Here is a 21,914-nt window from a genome sequence, read left to right as displayed (position 1 = left end):
TTGCACTAGTGAAACACCAACAATATGAGCATAAGCATCCATCTCCTCTGCAGCTTTTGATCACTATTTTTTATTGTTATAAATTTATTATTATATTCTTATATGTTTTTAATATCTCCCCTTTCAGTTACAGCTACTTCATTATAATCACCTTTTTGGTATTTGGAATTTGCTGTTCTGATAAACTTGTGGACAGTTCCCCTACTTTTCATAAATAGTCTGTTAGGCAAAGACATGCTCACTTCCCTTTCTTCATCAAATTAATATAAATTTCTAGAGTTTATAGTCAAACAATTAGAAGATGAAAGTTTATGGTGAAAGTAAGCCAGACCTCTGGCTGCTGAGCTCAGATAGGGCCTTGAGCTGTTAAAGGTACTGGGTTTTGGGTGCAGTAAAATGAGAGTAATGTATTAGGCTACTGAAATTGTCAAAAACCTCAATTTTTGGCCACAGTTGTACCAATATGCTCACAATTTATGCAGAATCTCAACACTCCTGATTCTAAGTGCTTGTTTTATAAGACATAGGAATTATGAGGTAAACCTCGTAGCAGTGCCAGACTTCATCTTTTCTGATAACACAAAAGAATGCAGCAGCTAACGAAGGGTTTGCCTGACCATATTGTAAAGCTTCCTGAAAGTGCTGGGCTGACTTTTCTTTGCACTACAAAGTGTCCAAAGTGACAGTCGATCAAGCCAGATGTCATTAGAAGTCTACAGGCACTCAACTGTCACTGCTGAGGAAAACCTAAGTCCTAAGTCAGCAGGTCTTCAAGATGTGGGGTCTTGAAATCTCTGTGCACAGGGCTGAGTGAAAGGGTAACAAGTGACACTGAAGCCAGTTCACAAAGCTTTGGGAAAGCTGCTTCTGCAAAGGGCCCAGCTGAATTAGCCTCTTCCAGTCCTTTCAGATATGAAGAAGGGAAGCAAGATGATGTATTCCATTCTCTTTCAGGCAGGTATGGGAGAAAAGCTGTAAATCTTTTGAGGCAGAGGTTTTCAGGAGAAAATATTCCAAATCCCAAATTTTTCCTCTTTGTAACTGTGCTGTATGTCTGTATGAAGACCCTGAGGACTGTGTATCAGATGGGATGTGAATGCTCTAAGATTGATTACATAGTGTATAAATTTTGAAAATAGTGTTACAAGCTAGAAGGCCACTTAAGATAGAAGCAGTGAGTCAGTTATAAGACCTGAACAGCTGCTGGTCCCACTTCATTGCAATAGACTAAGATGTTCTTAGAAGAAAGTGTCCTTCTATATTTTGATTGTGTATTTCAGAAAGGGAAAACTGTGCATTATTCATAGGTATCATGGTTGAAAACTAGAAATAAGAAAACTAAGTTTAAATTCAGAAAAGAATAAAAAAACAAAACAATCTTCCAGCTCAAGCAAGAGAGAGGAAGAGCTGGACCTGTCACACTGTGTTACTTCTTAGGAAGTAACTTCTTAGGATCAAGGACCTCAAGCTCACTATGTTTCTTTCATTAAATAGTAATTTTCAGAAGGTGAATTGCTGCTTACTAAGTTATTCCTCTGCTTAAATAATACAAATATCATTCAAAGGCATTATGTGACACAGGAGAAAGTTTTTGTTCAAGAAGATGTCTGTTTTATTTTTCTCTTTATTACAGCTACATTTCCATCTTTTTAACATTTGTGTTTGCTAGAATAAGCCTGCAGAACTGTGCCTCTGCAATAATGAGAGTGGTGAATCTGAAAAACTCAAAGTACATTATGTCTCTAGAAATAACAAAATGTACAATTCAAGAGGAATTTGATCTCAGGAACTGTGATGTGTCTCCTGAAACAATTGCAAGTATATCATTGAGAGCTGATTCAGGCAGTGCCAGCTTATGAGTGGGAAGCTTTGAACAACCACCACCCTCCTTCTGGAAAGGAGCCATCAGTTCATAAGTGGCTCCCCCCATATTAATACAAAGATTTGTCTCTTCTCTCCCTCATCATGGGAAAGATAGCAGGAGGACAGATTTGACCCAATACTTCACATAACTGTGACTCTAAGCAGCTACTGCACACCTTCTATTACTGTCCAGCACGGGCTCTGTGCTCTGCACAATCCAGTGAGACAGAAAGGAAATCTATGTTACAGTGACCTTCTCCACTGAGCCCCTAAGCAAACTAGGCAGAGAAATATAATTATTGTAAAGGGCAAAAATTTTACATATGGCAAACTTGGGAATAATACTAAGGCTTTTCCTTTAAAAAGAATATTGCAGCCCTTTATCGCATGTACTTTTACTGTCTCATTTATTTACATAATGAAAATAGCGATAATTCAGCAAATGTCTTGAAGGAATGTACAAGTTATGTGATAGATTTAACTTGTAGGATTTAAAACCAAAAAAAAAATCACGGTCTGGTATTTTTGGGGGGGCCCAAGATTTACTGTCTTTGTCATTAGAATTAAAAATAACAGGAAAGATGATGCTGAGGAGCAGTTTTAAAATTAATTACAGGTATATTAGTTGGTCCAGTTGATTAAAAGAATTAATTTGTTGTTGTTTCTCTCTCCTCTCCCCAACCTTCTTTTTTTCCTCTTCTCCCTTTCCTTGTCTGTTCTCCTATCCTCCCCACCTGCCCTTATTTTTTCTCTTCCCTTTTTGCTCCTCTGATTGGCATCCTCTTCTTTGCCCATGTGGTCCAGAAGTGGGGTGCCAATGAGAGGTGCCACAGGAGCGGTCTCGCGCTGTGGGAGCTCCAAGAGCAGTGCTCCCACACCGCGGGACCACTTGGTCACTGGTGGGACTGTCCCAGACAATCCAGGACAATTGTAAGCTATACTGTGTGTTCTGCAGGAATTGTGCTTCATTGCAGGAAAGGGCTAGCTTTTGAACTGGGACTGGTTTAACTGGCAAAGAATTTGTATGATAAGAAGTAAAACGAGCTTGCGAGATGACTGTGTTCATGTTACTAATACAAAAGGCAAAGATCTGTTTGCATTTTGCATTTTACTAACCGCTAACATATACCCTATGTTTGCAGCTTTCATTTAGTTTGATTTGCATGACTCTACATAAACTGACAACTCTTGTAACTGGTGATGGAAAACCCTTTAAAGCAGGTTGAATGTGGAGAAAACAAAAAGCGACATTAGCATGTTTGTCTAGTTTTCTGTTTTCTTAACATACTGGCTTGTCTCACTCTCTGTGAGTTATCTGTCTCAGAGCCCGTTCTCACGTGTGTTATTATGCATAATTTGTAAACATATGTTCTGATAATGATGAGAAGTTAAAGAAGGTTAAAGAGTTGGATTTTCTCTCTTCAAATATTATTCTTTTGATTATTTATGGCTTTAATACAACATGAGCTCATCTAAGCTTCCAGAATAGCCCCCACAAGTGGTAAGTACCATAAACTGAATTATTGGACATATGGTTACAAAATTTTTTCATGTAATTTTACATGCACACTTCTGTGGGTGCAGTGTAAAAGCTTTGAATGTGAATCTGTCTTGTATTATGTGTAGGTGGGAACTACTCAAAATGTATCTGGAAAAATGCATCTCTGGGGTGGAGAAAACTTCAAGCTGATTTCAGCAGCATCCTACTGTTTGAGAATGAGTAGTGTCCTTTGCAGTGTATTCACTTGTACTTTCTCAGCAGCATTATGTCAAGTTAGTGCATCTTAAATGTGTTTGGCAGCCTGATGGTTTCATCACAGTTGTCCCCAAGGCTTGAACACACTGCAACTGGTATTTTTACATTCCCTGCCAACCCCCTGAACTCAGAGTCAATCTCATTTCTCCCACAGGTCAGCACAAAGCTGCCCAAAAGGTCTTTTCCATTTGTGTGACTCTTGGTGGGTGTGGAATTGAAGGATGACAATGCTGTCACAACACACAATGTGTCACCAACATTTCTCTCTCTGAACAGTCACTCCTCAGCTCTGTAATGAAGTTGCTGTGAGATACTTAGCATTTTTTGAGGGTTGCTGTGTAGGTTGTAGTACAAAGGGGACTGAAAAATCATTGTTTCTGATATGTTTTGTTATTCGGGGGAAGGATGCTGGTTTGCATCCTCTTGTTTTACCTCCAGACCCAGAGTCCTCTGTATATTGGTTTAATATTTTTATTTACATAATGAGCACGGCTTCAAAACATGTCAGAGTTTATGTAAGGGATAGCAAAACAAATGAAAGGGATGCTTCCTTTCAAACACTATCACAAACCCTGCTAGAAGCCCCAGGAAAGGGAAAGATCTTCCAGCATATGCTGAAGTTGGGTTGATTCTGTTGCCTTGGTAGCTCATGGAGAGAGAGTTCTGCAGTCTCACTACCTCAGGTATTCAAAGCCTTATAGCTCAAAGACTGCAGTTTAGGTTTTGCATAAAGCTGGTTGCAATATGTTCCTTGAGGCTAGCTTTGGCAAAAGGGGCTGAGGAATCATCCAGACAGCCCTGCCTGTCTGGTGTGTTGAGTTGTGGCAGATCCCTGTGCTAAAGGGCCAGACAGCCTGTTTACAGTGGTTGTTCAGTTTAACAGTTTTAGAGATGTTTAGAACAATAAACTTGTTAAAAATAAAGGCCTTCAGATTTCATTCAGAACTGATTATCCAGCTTATTAATCCGCTTTTCTGCTTGTTTCACATTTGGAGGCTGAACTAAAATGACATGTGAATGCAACAAGCTTCCCTCATACCAACATGGCTATCACCACCACACCTTCTGCTATACCTTTTCCTTTCTTTTTTTAAAGAGTGCATCAGCATACATGTGAAATCAGTATTGTAACCATTGTAATTGTAGCACTTTTTCAGTGCTATATCAATTTTTGAAATTGATTTTTACTACAATGGCTGTTTCCCTCTAGTTTTATTTCAGCTTTGCTTTGATCCACTGTATAAGAGAGCAGAATATTTTCAGAATTAATACTATTTAGTTGTTGTTGTTGTCTTGTGTAATCTATAAAAGTTGAAGGAAAAGTAACAGCAGAAAATGTATAACTCAGATGTATGTTGGGATGGGAAAATACAAGGGATCAGAATTCACAAAATCATTTAATCGCTTCTTAAAGCTCTAGGAGTTTTGTAGCTGGTTTAGGGCACTTGGGAGTCCCTCTCCTGTCAGGAAGTCAAAGAGTACTTTTAAAAGCTGCTTTGGAATTTTTTTCTGAAATGAAAATTATAATTTTTATTTTTATTTTTTTACATCTTAGATTTTTAATTCTCTTGTTCCTAAAAAACATACCAAGTGAATTATCTTACCTCTTATTAAACCTTACTTTCTCTTCTCTAGAGTAGCTCTGCTCATTTTGGTTTCTGTGTAGCATCCCTCTCCAGTTTGCAGTCATCTCAATGCTTATGTCAATCCCTTGTTTGGACTCTTCAGCTGCTTCTCTAGCCATTTTTGCTGGGACCATCCTGTCACTGTCTCAGTGTCAGGACATTTTTGTCTACCTGTGGCTGCTCCAAACCTCGCTGTCTCTTTCATGCCAGGGTGTTTCTGAAGATCCAGTTCTGTTCCCATTATCCTTGGAACAGAATATTTGTGTTCTCGCAAATTTGTTACTGATGCAGGCAGCATCTCTCATCAGACAGCAATTACACCTGAAAACATGGGTTTCTCATCCCTGTCCCATAGAATTTATCATAACGGATCTAGGTCTGCTTTTTCTCCTCTTAATTTTACAGCTAAATGGATCTGACAGAGCCCTCTTCTTCGGCCCTGTTCTCTAAGATCTCTCTTCTCCCTCAAGGTGCTCCACTCTTGCAAAGCCCCATTCCCTCTTCCCCCTGCCTAGCTCTTGGTACGTCTGTCTGTTACTCTCTGTCCTAATGCTTGCTCACCCCACCTGTGACTTAGGCTCCTTTTCCTGCCCATCAGAATTTCAGGTGGCCTTCTTGGTTAGGTGAGAGGGAGTAAGTTGTCACTTGCACCTTTTTGCATTTCTGCATGAAGACCCATGCAGACAGTGGCTGGTGTTTTGTTTGTTTAAATTTGGGGTCAGGTCTCTGATGTGTAACCATGCATACTCATGTATCATCATGATAACCATTAGTAATAGAAATTTTATTTCCTGTATTCACAGTATCTAAAGAACTGAAAGCCCTCTAATGTCTGACTGTGTCTTACCTCTCCTGGAACTCATTCATCCCATAACGTAATATAAGCACATTTATTTTAAATTACTGGAAAGAAACCGTTAATGCTTGTATTGTTTTAACTTGCTTTCCTTTGGAGGCAGGGAATTGTCAAGTAAGTACTAACAGCACACAGCACAGAAAAAGCAAAGATTGCTGTGAATGTACAGTGCAGATTGTGTAGGTCACGGAGGGTAAAAATATGGCATTTGCTACAAATTTCTTGTCTTAACACTGCCATCTTATGTATCAAAATAAATTAGGTGTAGTCAATAGACTTGTTAAAAATGGAAGTTAATTTGATGCTGTTTTACATTTGTGTTATTAAGATGACAATAAAGCAGTGAATGCATACTTGTGTGTATTTTTAGATGTACGTGTATATATGAATGCACATGACGTTTGTGTTTGTGTGTACTGTGAATAGATATATATGAAAGCCTATGTGGATGTTTCCAAATGAAATCTCATGCTTATAGTCTAGTGATTATCAATCATGTCATAGTGGTAGTGTTCTCTTGCCTTCATAAAAAATTTTGGCTTGCTCCTGTCATAAACTTTAACTGATATTCCTAGGTAGAAAAATGTAAAAATGCTCCATTTTAAAATTCTACTAAAACAGAAAGAAGAGCAGGAAGCATACTAGAAAATGATTTATTATTTTCATAAGTGCTGATTCAGAGGCCTTAGTAATCTGGTCTGAAATGGCTTTTGCTGTTCAAGTAGCACCTAAGGATTTTATTTTGTAAGCTAATTAAATTTTGGACTAATTTCCCCCGCCCCTTCTCCACTGGTGAGCACACTGCGATTCGGGCCAGTTCCCACTGGTGGTTGTGTAACGTGACTTGATTGGCCATGTTCAGGGAAAACAGAGGTGCTTGTTTCCCTGTGAACAAAAAAAGCACAGGCTGTCCTCGTAACTAAGTTGGCTGAGCAATAAACAATTACAAGGCTAAATTGCAAGCTAAGCTAGGGCAGAAAACAAGCATCCATTGCGTGGAATTCTCAACAGTGCTCATGAGACTGTGAAGTTTCTGCCACTATGCATCCCTGTCAGGCACCCAAAACCAAACACAGATGGGGAACCACGTTCTCTTTCAGTATAAAGTGTGCAGGAAGCATGATGTAGCTTCCTTTTCTCCCTCCATCCTGTAGTTCAGAGCATACTGAGTGATGTTTCTGAATTTGTAGTCTGGTGCACTCTTTAATTTCTGTTTTAGTTGTTGCTGGCATGCTTGAATAGCATGTTTTGTGCCACAAAGGAATGACTGATCAACTGTAAAAATGCTTGTGCATGAGTGAAATTGTCAGAAGTACAACCTAAACTGTATTAAGTTTCTTACTTGGCTTTGTTTGCTGCTTACAAGGGGATCAAGGTAACTCTCTTGCTCTTTTAATGTCACAAGATCACTTGCTATTGTACTTTGCTAGTACTTAGTGAGTTTGCATGTTTGCTCAGGAGTGGGTTAGTTTGTTTACCTCCAGCTTTGTTCTGTCTTTTTAGAGCTCAGATTTTCACTGCACTAAGCACTCCAGATCTGTAGCAGTAAGTGTTCTAGCTGTGTATTTTGTCAATTGTTGCCTCTAATACTTTCCATAAGAAATACAGTTCCAGAAAAAGCAGCTTCCTCTGAGCAAAAGGGATTTTTTTCATTCTTCTGCAATTAATTTTTGAAAAATGAGAATTAATGGTAGTTACAGTATAAGGACAAAAATAATCTCATTTTCACAGCATATATAATGTATGGCAAGTTCACACATTTTTGAAACTGTGGAAATGATTTCCAAATTCAGGTGTTGATTAAAGAAATGGAGGCCAGGCATTTTGTTTTCTTACTTACAGACCCCACTGTTGTTTAACCCCATCTCCAGAATCTGCAACTTAAGTTTGAAGGCAAGCAGTGGGATTTTTTGAATTGTGAACAGCAGCCACCAAGTAATGTTTTGGAGCCATAATATCTGGTTCTATTCTTTTGCCATCATCACTTCTACTCACGCCTTCCAGCAAGATCTGTTTTCTAAGTAAATGATGATGAAGAATGCAGACCAGATTTCTATGGGCTGATTTCTCCAGTCACCCAGTGCTGTGTTTAGGTTCTGTGCTGCTGCCAGTGACAGGGTTAGAATTATCCCTTGTCAATTTCTGTTAGCAGCAAGGAAGAATCATTATGCTTAAATTAACACAGCGGACATGTAAAGTGTAGCCCCTGCAGCGGGTATTCGATTTTGTAAGGTCATGAACTTCTAGAGGCTGAGCTCCCTCTGTTCCTCCTAGATTTGTGCCTCTTCTTTTTTTCCAGAAAGGATGAAGTCAAATAGTAGCAGTAAAGGTTATCTGCCTTTGAACACCGGTTCCACTTATCAAATGTTGTTTCAGTCTGTGTTTTCTAGTTGTCTTTTTAGCTACTTCTGGCAACTGTAATTAAATAAAAATGCTTTGCTGGCCTTGGTCTGTTAAATTCAGACAGATGAATGACTTGTACATTTTAAAATGTAACCATTTTATCTGTATTATGATTTTGAGAAGATTTTAAGAAAACCTTGTCAAGGATTTGTGATGAAGTTTCTCAGGAAAAGCAAGCTTGGGAAAAGGTCAACTGCCAGCTGTAGAAAATATTTTAGATAATTTCTGAAAGCCACAATTTACTATCATTTAGTATTCAAGGATTTTCTCATGGATTTGTATCATTATGACTTAAAAAATCAAATTGTTGTACAATGGTCTGTTCTACTACTCATCCACAAAATCTGCATTGATGTTAATGCTGCCCTTCAAAAATGCATATTATTTCAGTCAGTTTATTGTACAACTCTAAAAAATGCTAGGCATTAAGCTCATATGGTTGCAACTGGCCATTTCCTGCTTACATGCAAAATATATGTTATGGTTTTGAAGGTTTTATTTTGCTTTCAATCATATTGATTGTCTTTTAAAATTTGTTTCAGGCCACCAGTTAGCAGAGCTGCTCCTCAACCTGAAAAACTGCAAAAGAACAATATCAACAAAAAAAAGAAACTGGTTGAGGTCAGGCTTAATACTTTTCCGTTTGCTTGAAGTGTAATATGTCCTGAGTGAAACTCATCCCTGCTTTGAGGGCAGCTAAAGTTATGTATAGATAGAAGAGAAGAGGAAGAAATTTTTAGGAAGTACTTTCAGCCCTGGTGGCAACACTGGATGGGCAGTAATCTCTGTCAGAATGTCAGATTCAGGGTTTGAGGCTTAATTTGAAGAACAGGTAGAGTGGGCTGTAAAAGCAATTTTAACTACAATCCATAAACCATTAGTGTTTTTCTGGAGAATATAGCTTATTGTAATAAAGAAATACACCACTGATTAATGTTGTAAATGTAGAGTCACTTATACCCTGCCTTTGAATGTTTATAGGATTTAAACTCAAAATTTGGTCTGTTAAAATTTGGTAGTTTGTGAGAATTATTTTTGAAGACTCTAAAACAGAAGTAAAGGTAATTACAAATACCTGATACCCTATACAGCTTATTTAGTATGATGGGAAGGTAATAAAATTGGGCCTTTTTGGTAAGTTTTGTATATTTTGAATAGAAATTTACAGAAACAAAGCATTTACAGCTGGCTGAAATACTAAAGATGCAGTGCCTTAGCTGACTGATTAAATCATCATAGTCTGTGACAATGTCATGCCTCAGTAAGTTATCAGAAGAACAGGGATAACATATTAATTATTGTTTGATTAATCTATTACCTCTACAAGATGTTTGTAGCCTGTGTAATTACTTTAGAACTGTGCTTACGAAATCCAGACTCTGCAATCCCCTTATTTCTTCTTTTGTTTCACTCTTACTCTTTCTGTTTGTTTTGCTTGACCAGGAGCTGGCTTTAGATCATGTTTTTGGATACAGAGGATTTGATTGTCGCAACAACCTTCATTACCTAAATGATGGTGCTGATATTATTTTCCACACAGCTGCAGCAGGAATAGTTCAAAATCTTTCTACTGGTAAATGAATGTGAAATAATACTTTGATATAAAAAAAATGCCACACAAGTAAAATATTTCTGATTATTTTTCTAAAATAATTCTGATTACTATAACAGTCTTAACTTTTTAACATTCCTGTAACTTTCTCACATTTTGCACCTTGATAAATAATACCAAAAAAAATTATATGGCCATTGTGTCAGAGTGACAATTTCTACTGTTCAGGTCATCCCTTACAGCCATCCTGTTCCTTTCAGAAGGGGTGAGGTTCTTCTAGAAAGTGTACTGAAAACTTTTCGGTCTTTTCCTAAAATCCCTGGTGAAGGCATGGGGATGGCTTTCTAAGAGGAAAGAGCCTGGATTATGGAATGACTAGTACCCCCAAAAATATCAGGAGCAGTAACTCCGTAATCTTTTTAAATTGTTTTAGCAAAATCATGCCTCCAGAGAATGGTATAGTTTAATGCAATAAGCATGAGCAAACTGCTCTTTGAAAGGGGTAGAAATATTCCCTGCCTTTTTGGTAATGAAAAGGAGCAAAACCACCCAAAATTTATCTTACTCTACGCTGCAGCGCCAGCATCTGCCTATTCTTCATATATCTCAAGAAACAAAGGCAAGAATTGAAGGAAATTTGGTTTTATTTTACTTCCTCCTGGTTTCTACAGTGAACCAGTCACAGTGGTGTGCTTGGCAGCTTTGCTGCCAGGAAAGGGTGGAGGCAGAGAAGCTGTTCCATCGATTGACCTCTGGGAACTCCAGTCAGACTGTGGCCTCCAAACCAGGGAGCAGGCTGGGTCAGTCCCATCTGTTCTTTTTGGGCCTTTTCCCTTGGGAGGATGTTGTAGAGCACAGAATTCATGGGGTTTGGCTCTCTGCTTGGCTTCTACATGACTGCTCCAATTTACTGGGAAACCTGGGTCCTGAATTTCCAGTTTTGCTTTTTTGTGCAGTCACAGATGGCTGCAGCACAATTTTTGTGCTGATTCCTGGACATAGCTAGTTTACTAAATATTGGGGGTTTATGTATCATGTGCATTAATGGTTATGTGCAGTGTTCATTGGTACCTGGGAGCTGTCATTGTAGTTACTACCCTACCCCCAGTCCCTCCTGGGGGAATTGGGTGTAGGGAGTATAAGAGTACAGTGGGACTGTAGCAACAAGCTACTCTTTGCTTCTCTCTGCTTCTGTGGTGAAGCTTTCATCAATACTACTGTTGCCAATAAAAAAATATTTGAATTTTATTAGGTAGTCAGAGTTTCTACCTGGAGCATACTGATGACATTCTCTGCCTAACTGTGAATCAACATCCAAAGTATAAAAATATCGTGGCTACCAGCCAGATTGGTAGGTGACTCTTCATATAACAAAGTTTTACTCAAAAATTATCAGGGGCACTGGTTTATTTTGGGCTTTTCCACATAGGAATTTTGCCAGGACATGCCAGCATTACTGTCCTCAAATTTCTGCTTTGATTTTGAAGATTTTTGAAGCTTCAGGGTTTTCTTATGATTTCAATTTCACCTCTGATTGTGAGACACTGGATTTTAGAGTTAATTGTAGTATAGTAATTTTTTAGAAAACAGCTTTGATAAACTGTAATTTTGTAATTTGTAAATTTGTAATTTTGAAAGAGGCTCAAGCAAGTCCTTTACTTCCATAATAAGAAACTAAACAGGGGCAGAAAAATGGTAGGAGATGACACCTTGGCAAAGCATGTTTGTCACCTGTACCAATTGCTGTCACTTCAGTCTGAATGTTGAGTAAACAGAAAATGTGTCCATATTATCAGAGCTCTAGTTAAAAACACCAATTTCTGTGACACAGAAAAGGTGACAGTTAAAGGCCTATTTTATAGTCTATCAGTAAGAGCCCATGATATCAGTGTTTCTGATTTTGGTTGAAATTCTGTATAGCTACAGATTAATTTAATTTTAAATTGAATAATTTTTTTTAAAACTGCATGTCTTGAGCATTTGTTTTAAATACCATTTTAAATACTCAAAAGTACTAAATATTGTTGCGGAATTTGTGTATAAAAACCAATATACCCAAAAAAGTACAACAATATTCCTGCTTATTTATTTTGTTGATTTAATCCATATCCATTTTCAAATTTTTAATTTTTTTTCTTCCTTCTGGTGCTGATGCTGGCACTTCAGCATTAGAAACATGACTTATTTCACCTATTGTTTTCCCTTGGTGCTTCCTCATTTGCCATTGCTCTCACAATGCAGGTGATATGACAGAATTTTCAGGTAAGGCTGATTCGTTTGTGAATTTTAGTCAGCAGAGTTATGTAAAAGTTTCATGTTACCTCATTGTATCTGCGTGCATCGTGGATACAAGTGAAACATCTACAGACAATTTCTTTTGCATGAGGTTCTTCATAAATGTTATGTTGTTCTTTTAGAATTTGTCTTACTTCATAAAATACAATTATTTCCCCCTGTGTTTTGCAAGCTATTATGGTTTGGTTTTTTTGGTTTGTTTTTTTTTTTTGATCAGTGTTGATCTTAAAACAAAAACCCACAAGTGTCTGTTTAAGTTTACTGTTTTTGAAAAATGCCTATTTTGCATCGAAGCTTTCCAGATGCTGAATTAATTATCTTTTAATACATCTTTTTGCACATAGGTACAACTCCCACGATTCATGTATGGGATGCTATGAGTAAGCAAACAATTTCAATGCTCCGTTGCTTCCATACCAAAGGAGTCAACTATGTCAACTTCAGTGCAACGGGCAAACTTCTGGTCTCAGTGGGAGTAGATCCAGAACATACTATCACAGTGTGGAGGTGGCAAGAAGGTAACTCTGGGAAAATGCTATTTTTTCAGTGTACCAGAACTATACGCAATTATTTACTTTTGCTTTCGAGTCTTTGGAATACATTTGTGTGCTTTCTTCAAGTATCGTGGCTCCCTTAGTCATAAAATCATTAAAGGAGGTAGCAAAGTCCTAGAAAATATGAATAAGAAAATGTTTTAAACTTCTATTATAAACAGAAGTTAAGGAAAAATGTTGTTTAATATAAAATGCCATGAAATTAATGAAAGTGTTTTATTTTTCTTCCTGAAATACTTGAACTTTAAATTCTACTCCATGGATAGGTCATTGGTAAGTCATTTCCAGAGAAAAATTCTCATCTTCAGAAATGGTGGAGAGGAGAGGAGAAGTGTCTTGGTTTATTAAATGCCCCTCTCTGTATTTCACCAGGTGGTAACTCAGTGATGATATGCAAAATGTTTGTGTTGGTATTTCACTATCCAAGTATTATGCTGTGAAGATCTACATTTGTGTTTCCTAGAATGGTCAGATGCAATGGAATAAGCAAGGACCTTTCAGGTTTCATGAATTAAGATGTTGGATACAGTAAATAATGTTGAAATTTTAATATAGCTTCTAGCAGCTGGGACACAATTCTCTAATCCAATACCAGATTAATTTCTTTTATAAAATTATATATGAGCTTCATTTTGCACATAAATGTACCTTTATTTTTTATCCTTTCCTAATTGAAACAGGGGCTAAAGTTGCAAGCAGAGGAGGACACCTGGAGAGGATATTCGTTGTAGAATTCCGCCCAGATTCAGACACTCAGTTTGTGTCTGTTGGGGTAAAACACATGAAATTCTGGACGTTAGCTGGCAGCGCTTTGCTTTATAAGAAAGGAGTCATTGGTTCCATGGAAGATGCCAAAATGCAAACCATGCTTTCTGTTGCCTTTGGAGCAGTGAGTTCACATTTCTTGCAACAGGATTTTATAGTGCTTTTTTGTCAAAATTGAATCAGTTTCCTTTGTTGAAATCCAGTAGGGTGTGGAGAGTGCAAAACAATAGAGCTCTTGCTTGTTAATTAATTTTAATTTGAGATCTGTATGCTTTTAGATCCTCATGTCAGTTTTCTGAACTGGGTTGAGTTTCTCTGTCAGAAAATGTCTCTGTATAGCTACAGCATCAGTTGTCACGGCTTTTATTACATTACATACAAAAATGTAGTATTGTTATTTTGTGTGCAGACTGCACAACTTGTTTTTCCACATACTGGTGGTCCAACTAATGATGACACTATATAATACACTCCTGTATGATCACTGAGGAATCACTGAGCTAAGCTTTTTACTTAATAATTAAGGAAAACAATGCATATTAACAAGTAGAAAAGAGGTGTTACTCTGATGCTAAGGTCTAAAGTAGTTTCTGCTTCATCCAGAAACCTCGTGGAAATTACTTTGCAAAGGTTAAGCATAAATTATACAATCACTAATTCCAAAAAAACCCTTGCTTCCAGTCATCCATGGACAATAGTACTAATTAGGATTCCAAATCTGCATCCTTGTTTATTTGATCTGGTTGTAAAAAATTGCTTAATACTAAACATTTCCATCTGACATTACTCCAGGATAGAATAGGAGTGATATAATGGACACTAAAGACCCCGAGTGATTTTTTAAAAGAAGCAGAATGTAATATTAGAATAAACAAATTGCTTATCTTTCCAAGTAGAAGTTGCTTCACTTTCCAAGTAGAAGCAGTCCAACAGATATTTTACACTCTTTTAAATAATAAACCTAACATTCTGTAAGGGCCACCCTCAAAACCAGCAGATGAACTCTAGTCCATTACCATGTCAGTCACACAGAATGTGTTGTTCTTCTTCGTCAAGGATGTGTCATTGAATCCCACTGAAAGTATGAGCCCATGTCACAGAAGCATGAGTAAATTGCTCTTAATAGAGATGAGGCTGTCCACATGCCCTCTGCTTCTTCGTGCATCCATGGACCTCATTTAGTTTCTTCCAGGGCTATCTAATGCCAAATCTGAGAATTTGTGCTGGGATAAAGCCCTACTAAACTTGTGTCTACAAAATGGTGCAAAATCATTCTGAGGCTTCTATCCCCCAGCTTCTTCAACAGACCCCATTGCTGTTTGTTGCAGAACATGGGACTTCCCTTGGAACCCCTATCAAAAGAGTTGACTCACCATTTTTCCTGTTACCTGTTATTCCAGAATCAGTGAACTTTGAGGTCAGATTGTCTTTAGTTCTTTAGGCAAGCTTTTCCATTTAACAGAGCGGACCCCAGAAGAGTGTTTGCAATGGAGAGTACTCACTGGTTTTTCCCATTTCCCAGACCGTTGAGCACTTTGCTCCCTGTGTCAGGATTAACAGCTTTTATGAGAAATTACACCATTGTTGTGGTGCCTGAAGGCGGTACCAGGTTGAGCTAGTTCTGCATTTAAGTTTATACATTTCATTTTCAACATCTTGAAGGCCCTGCTTGCCAGCCACCTGTGCTGGGATTCTCACTGGCACATCCTCAAAGAAGAAAGGAATGTCACTTAGAATTCAGCAGCTGGAACAGCCATCCATCTTGTGGCAGGAGCACGTGCAGAGCAAAATAAATATGTGCATGAAAAGTCCCAAGATGAGGTGAATGTGCCCCCGTAGATGATTTATAACATCTCAAAGAAACACCATCGGAGAGCAGTCATTAAACTCATTCTCTTGATGCAGACAGTTTTAATTCCTACATTCACGGCATAATTGACTTTTCTCAGGAAATTCAGTAGCTAGAAGAATTTTAATTCTAGCTGAACAAAAATGCTGAGGTATTTAATATATCAGAGACCATTGCTATTTGTTTCAGAATAACCTTACATTTACTGGTGCCATAAATGGAGATGTCTACGTCTGGAAGGATCATTTTCTGGTCAGACTCGTGGCAAAAGCTCACACAGGGCCGGTGTTCACAATGTACACAACTCTCCGAGATGGACTCATTGTTACAGGAGGGAAGGAGAGACCGTAAGACACAGCATTTTCCTCAAGTGGCACAAATTTTGTCTCATTTATATGGTATCTTTTGTTTATCCAGTACCCTAGACATACACAGTGCTTCCCAAAGAGAAATGCTCTGTAGAGCAGCAGTTCCAATCTAGTTTTTACGTAACATGCCCAGGGGTCTTAATAAGTAAGGGACTGGTAAGTGGGACACTTTTGGGTCACAGTGACACACATCACGTGCAGGGGACGTACAGAACCTCAAATTAGCAATTGATAGAAACGTCTGCATGAGCTCCTTGTTGCTTGAGCTCCTGCCAGTCTGGCATAAGTGAGTTTTTTCTTAACTTTTTAATTCTGTCAGACTGCAAACAACTCCCAGTGGAAACTCTGTCATTTAAAAGTTCTTTTTACTCGAAGAAACGTATTTGCCAAACTTAACTTTGTGACAGAGATACAAGTTTAGGTGATGAGAAAGCAACTTGTTTTTCACAAATTAGGCACAATACTGTTTCAAACATGGTGTGATAGCATTTACATTTTTATTATTTACTTTCTGTTGTACAAGAGTGAGATGTCTTTACAGAAAGTAGATGATTCAATGTATGTCTTATTATTACATGAGAAAAATACTGATGAGGTTTACATACAGGATTTGTTGTAGCCTATGCAAAAAAGAGACAAGTGGGTAACAAGCACATTCTTTTCAGCACTAAAGAAGGGGGAGCTGTGAAGCTATGGGATCAAGAGATGAAGCGGTGCAGAGCGTTTCAGCTTGAGACAGGGCAGCTCATCGAGTGCGTGCGCTCCGTCTGCAGAGGGAAAGTGAGTGACCTGACATGGCAGAGGTTACACTTTGGCACACACCACTGCATGTTGCTTGTGGTGGAGGGTGGATGGGAGACATAGGGAAGAAGACTTCTGTAAAGTTGTGGGAGGTTTTGTTTGCCTATAGACTGATATTTTCTTACCTGTCCTCTCGAGCTCAGTGTTGGGTTTAAATTCCATGAGGGCTGTATTTAGAGGCCTCTAAAGGGCAATGCTAAGTGTAGGAATGTATTTCACCAGGGTGGGACCTTGCCTTTCTTGTTGAATGACAAAATGAACTTGGATGACTGCTTTGCAGGGTTGGCTTCCCCAAAATGTAGATGCAGCTTGGCAGCTTCAGCTAGGCAGAATATCCTAGTTTGTTTGGATTATTTTTTTAAACTCACAATTAGAACAAGATGGCACTGAGAGCTGCTGATCAACTTCACATTTTGGTAAAGAGAAAAACAATAGAAATGACTGAGTCATTTGAGATGCTAAAATCACTCTTGCACACATCTAATTGGACTTGGTTTTGTGAAAGGAGGGTGTGATGATTCAGGACTTCATAGGACAGGTATCTGATCAGCCTCACACTTTTTAAAATGGTCTCTTAAGTCATAAATACAGTCTCAGCAATTTGATGTGTGCTCTGATAGCATTGCTGAGGAATGTTGTGTTATATTTCTAATCAAGTAGCCACTAACCAATTCGAAACCCTCTATTTATTCTTTCTCCAAGTATTGGCCAAGAGAGCTCTTGCAGTGTAGAGAGTGATGGTGTGGCTACAGGAGACACAAGGTGCTCTTAAATAGCCTAACTGAGCCTAAAAAATATATATTTTTTTATTATTGCCCAAAGGTTATATTTATTTACCTCAGAGGTAGAAGAATCATGCTTTGCCAACCTCTATGTAAACACTTTGATCTGAATTGAAATGCTGAATGGCAAGATGGAAATCCACAGTAACTCAACAGTAACATCAGAACATTACATTTGACCTCAAGATGTCAAAGTGTCTGTGTTGTACTCTGCTGTTTTTAAGGTGCTACATGAACAGCAGTATAAATCAGGATGAGTTACCAGAGATTTTCAATACATTGGTGTTCACTGCTATTGATATATTTAGTCTGTTATACTGACAACTCATCTCTCTCCATCTCTCTCTCTCTTTTTTTTTTTTTTTTTTTTTTTTTGGCTTCAAACAGGGGAAAATTTTAGTGGGAACAAAAGATGGAGAAATCCTTGAAGTAGGAGAAAAAAATGCTGCTTCAAACTTGTTGATTGACTGTCACATGGAAGGGGAAATCTGGGGCTTAGCAACTCACCCCTCAAAAGACATATTTATCTCTGCAAGCAATGATGGAACAGCCAGAATCTGGGACCTGTCTGATAAAGTGAGTATTAGAACATTGAAAAGTATATAATTAAAAATTACCCAGCCATACACTTTTCCAGCTCTACCATATGCCAGATACATGGGTACCTTTGAGCCATGTGAAGAGAGCAACATTTCTCTTCTGGTTTGGTACAGTTCTTTTTATTCCTGCTATGTGGACATGTGAAAAGTCCTCAGTGAGGTACTGTTCTGTTCTCTCCAAAAGCCAGCAATTTTCAGAGAAATGCATTTATTTAAAAGCTCTCATGATGATGGCATGCCTTTTATTATGCATTTTTCTATTTTGATCTCAAAGTAAGGCTGGAGTGGTTTAAGGAAGCATTTTAATTCCATGCTGAGAGACTGGGTGACACAGATTGTCCTGCCACTAATAAGCAGCCCCTGACAGTAAGCCTGCCTTACTGGCAACATGGCTGCTTCTTTTCAGAGCCCTTCTTTAGAACTGGTCATGTTGTGTATGGGTAAGTCAGGATGTTTGGTTTTTTCCAAGTCAAATTACATAACAGTGACCATTTTTTTAAATAATAAAACCTTTTTTTAAATAGCAGGTTTCTGCTTATTCTAGCCTACACAAGCCTTTTCAAAAGGCTTACCTGAGCTAACAGGGATAATTTTTAAAATGGGAAATAAATCTGTTTTAAAGAGCATTCTAGTATGCTTTCCCATAGCGAATGAAATGGGGAAAAAATCCTACCCTGATCAGACATTGTAGAAGTTGGCAAAATTCCATTTCAAACATAACAAGAAATTGACTTTTCAGCCTTTTCTGCTAAATAGTATTCTGTTGTGATGTAAAACTTGGTCACCTTGCAACAGGATAGAGCAAACATAAAGCTTCAACCTGAATTGCATCTATATTTTGAAGTCTGTTTTGCAACATATGCCTGGTGGGATGTGATTTTAAATGTGAAATTTCAAATTTATAATTGGAGGAAAATACCAGCAATTTGTTTTTAATAAGTGACTTGTGTACTTTGCATTTGGAAGCTTTCCACTTGCTTGGTAATTTTCTCCAGGGGAGGTTATGAGCCTCTTGCTTTTGTTCATACAGAAACTGCTGAATAAAGTGAATCTGGGTCACCCAGCAAGATGTGCTGCATACAGCCCTGATGGGGAAATGGTTGCAATCGGCATGAAGAACGGAGAGTTTGTTATTCTGCTTGTAAACAGCCTTAAGGTTTGGGGCAAAAAGCGTGACAGGAAGTCCGCAATTCAGGATATCAGGTAGGTCAGAAAATCTGCTTTAAGTTCTCTAAATATACAGCTTTTACTAAAGAAAAAGTCCCTCGAGTTCCAAGTTGATTTCCAAAATTTTTGTAACTCTGTATTTGTTGAACTCTCCATGAAATAATGAATTACATTTACTGGTTGACTGGTGGCTTTACATATACCTAAAGCTTACATATCTTATACACCAGATGCTTTTTTTCCCGTGATTAATTCAGTTTTATCCACTTACATACAGCTAGTAATTTCTACACTGTGGGGTTGTGATTATGGGAATTAATATAGCACATTCTAAAATTGCAGTTCCTGTTGCTTTTTCACCAGGGATTAGTCTTACTTGGCACATGTGCTGTGTGCTTTACACAGATGCAATATTAACACCAATTAATAACATACAATAGCCTCCATATTCCTCATCTGTTGTGCCTCAAGGTTTGGTTGGGATTCAGTCTTCCACTCAATTGAAGGTTTTTCTTGGTTTTCAGTAAAAGAAAGTCGGGGGGGGGGAGTTGTGTTAACATGAGCTGAAAAAAAAACTAGCACAAACCCAGTAACTTATATCCCTATTCCATGTTTTAATATCTAGGATCAGCCCAGATAACAGGTTTTTGGCAGTGGGTTCACAAGAACATACTGTAGACTTTTACGACCTCACTCAAGGTACAACCCTAAACCGAATAGGCTACTGCAAAGACATTCCCAGTTTTGTCATACAGATGGATTTTTCTGCAGACAGCAGGTACATTCAGGTATGTGTCAGGTAAACCCATGTTTGTATTTATTGTGATTTGTCTGTTATCAGACATAGGAACAAGATGGAGGTAGGAGAGGGTGAGGGAGGCTTTCCAAAGCTGTTCTGAACTTCAGTGAACTTCAAGAGTCCCCTAAGTTCTCTTAGTTGAGCTGGGTAACTCAGACTGCCTCTAGGATGTTCACTGAGCTCTATTTAAAGTCCTCTCTTTCTGAGAACTGGGATCTTCCCACTGGGTTCTGCATTTCCGACCACAGGAACGTGGCTCAGTTCCTTACAAGATTATTGGGGTGCTAAAGGCAAAGTGATCTCTAACATCAAGGGAATGGGTACAATGCTGAGAAAGAAATGGTGGATTAAAGCAATATAGAAACAATTCTCCTCCTTTTTCCTAGGACAGGATGTACATTGTAGCTGAATTAATATGTGAGGTTTCCTTCTCATTTAGTAAAATTGGGTTGGATAAGGCAAAGTGTATAAGTAAAAGGCCATCGATCAGCTATGCATTATGTATATGAACACCTATTCAGTTCTCGTCCTGTAACATTGTTATTACTTCATGTTGCATATAATGAATTCTAACTAATTAGGAAAAAAAGAATTTTATCCTAGATGTTTATTTCCCAGTAAAACCTGTTGAGACTATTACTGCTGTGTATTTTAGCCATAATTACTTCATTTTACTGTTTTCTAAGTTACTAGCTTTTTCCTGTCCTACTTTAAGGTATCAACAGGTGCCTATAAGCGTCAAGTTCATGAGGTACCACTAGGAAAGCAAATAACAGATCCTGCATTAATAGAGAAGATCACATGGGCCACATGGACAAGGTAAAAAACTAAAGAACAAAGTTCTGCCTCACTAGGGACAGGAGTGATACAGAATGAGGATCAGATTGTGTAAACCAAACACTTGGAATGTCCCTAGGGTTCAGCAAATCTGTAAGAGAATACACACATACTCTTCTTCCTCAAAACTCTTATCTTTCACAGTTTTTTACACACATTTGTAGCTGGTTGGTGCCTGTAGTAATACCAAGGGCTTTCCAAGCAACACCTTCTCAGTGGTTTGTTGAGATATACATTCAGGTTTCCCAGCAGCAAGGCCCATGGCTCCCCACAGGGCTTTGTACCACTTAAAGCTTCACTTCTATTGCCATGATGTAAGCCCTGCCTTATGCCACATCAGCAAACACAAGCAGCATGACAGGCATGGAAACATGGGCTGAGTGGATTAAGGAAGGAGTTTTGGGTCTCATTAAAACATATTTACTGATGTGAGTTTATATGGGACTCTCCCAAAATGATTACAAAACTCTGGCTGTGCTCTTAACTGTAGCAAGTGGAACAGGCCACAGGCAAATCTGGCAGCAAGAGCGGGTGATAACACAGGCAGGTTTTCAGGAGAAGGTAAGTGGGAATCCTCCTACTCTTCTCACTCTGCTGTCAAGCAAGCATCAAAATCTGCCCCAAATTACCCATTTCCAAGGACTCTTGGCAGATTGTGGGAGTGGGGCAGACACAGCTGACAGTTAATCTGCAGAAAACTAATAATGATTATAAAGGAACTTAAACTAAGGGAAGAATAGCTATTTTAAGAACTACTCTTCAAGCATTCTCTCACAAACAAGCATTCCCTCATTCAAGAGCTTATGGCTAAGAGAGGGTTCACACATACCCATAAGAAGAGGAGGAGACTACTGCTGCACAAGCTGTTTGTATAGAATTGTGTGTGTGGTTTTACAGGAGATTAACCTGAGGATTTGTGGATAGAGATGGTTGGTGTCACACAAAAAGATGCATGCCTGTGATGTTCTCTGTGACTGGACTGCACTGCACTCACTGCAAAGATTTAGAGGGATAAGATTATTTTAAGGGTGGCAATTTTTTAT

General features: G+C 38.3%; 1 protein-coding gene across 2 annotated transcripts in view; it reads left to right on the top strand.

Moving 5' to 3' along the window:
• Nucleotides 1-21,914, top strand: part of EML6 (EMAP like 6) — a 108,661-nt gene that overhangs the window by 84,767 nt on the left and 1,980 nt on the right. Inside the window, exons 28-41 of one of the 2 annotated variants that reach the window (XM_030447643.1) lie at nucleotides 6,200-6,214; nucleotides 7,467-7,475; nucleotides 9,046-9,124; nucleotides 9,947-10,076; nucleotides 11,308-11,406; nucleotides 12,297-12,317; nucleotides 12,695-12,868; nucleotides 13,585-13,793; nucleotides 15,708-15,865; nucleotides 16,552-16,666; nucleotides 17,857-18,045; nucleotides 19,099-19,271; nucleotides 19,861-20,023; nucleotides 20,750-20,853. In XM_030447643.1, the coding sequence (XP_030303503.1) occupies nucleotides 6,200-6,214; nucleotides 7,467-7,475; nucleotides 9,046-9,124; nucleotides 9,947-10,076; nucleotides 11,308-11,406; nucleotides 12,297-12,317; nucleotides 12,695-12,868; nucleotides 13,585-13,793; nucleotides 15,708-15,865; nucleotides 16,552-16,666; nucleotides 17,857-18,045; nucleotides 19,099-19,271; nucleotides 19,861-20,023; nucleotides 20,750-20,853 (1,638 nt within the window). The remainder of the gene's footprint in view (nucleotides 1-6,199; nucleotides 6,215-7,466; nucleotides 7,476-9,045; nucleotides 9,125-9,946; nucleotides 10,077-11,307; nucleotides 11,407-12,296; nucleotides 12,318-12,694; nucleotides 12,869-13,584; nucleotides 13,794-15,707; nucleotides 15,866-16,551; nucleotides 16,667-17,856; nucleotides 18,046-19,098; nucleotides 19,272-19,860; nucleotides 20,024-20,749; nucleotides 20,854-21,914) is intronic. The other variant, XM_030447645.1, reaches the window with a different exon arrangement.

This window comes from Calypte anna, chromosome 3, assembly GCF_003957555.1.
Source record: "Calypte anna isolate BGI_N300 chromosome 3, bCalAnn1_v1.p, whole genome shotgun sequence".
NCBI lineage: Eukaryota > Metazoa > Chordata > Aves > Apodiformes > Trochilidae > Calypte > Calypte anna.
This window is presented reverse-complemented; position numbering and strand designations above follow the sequence as displayed.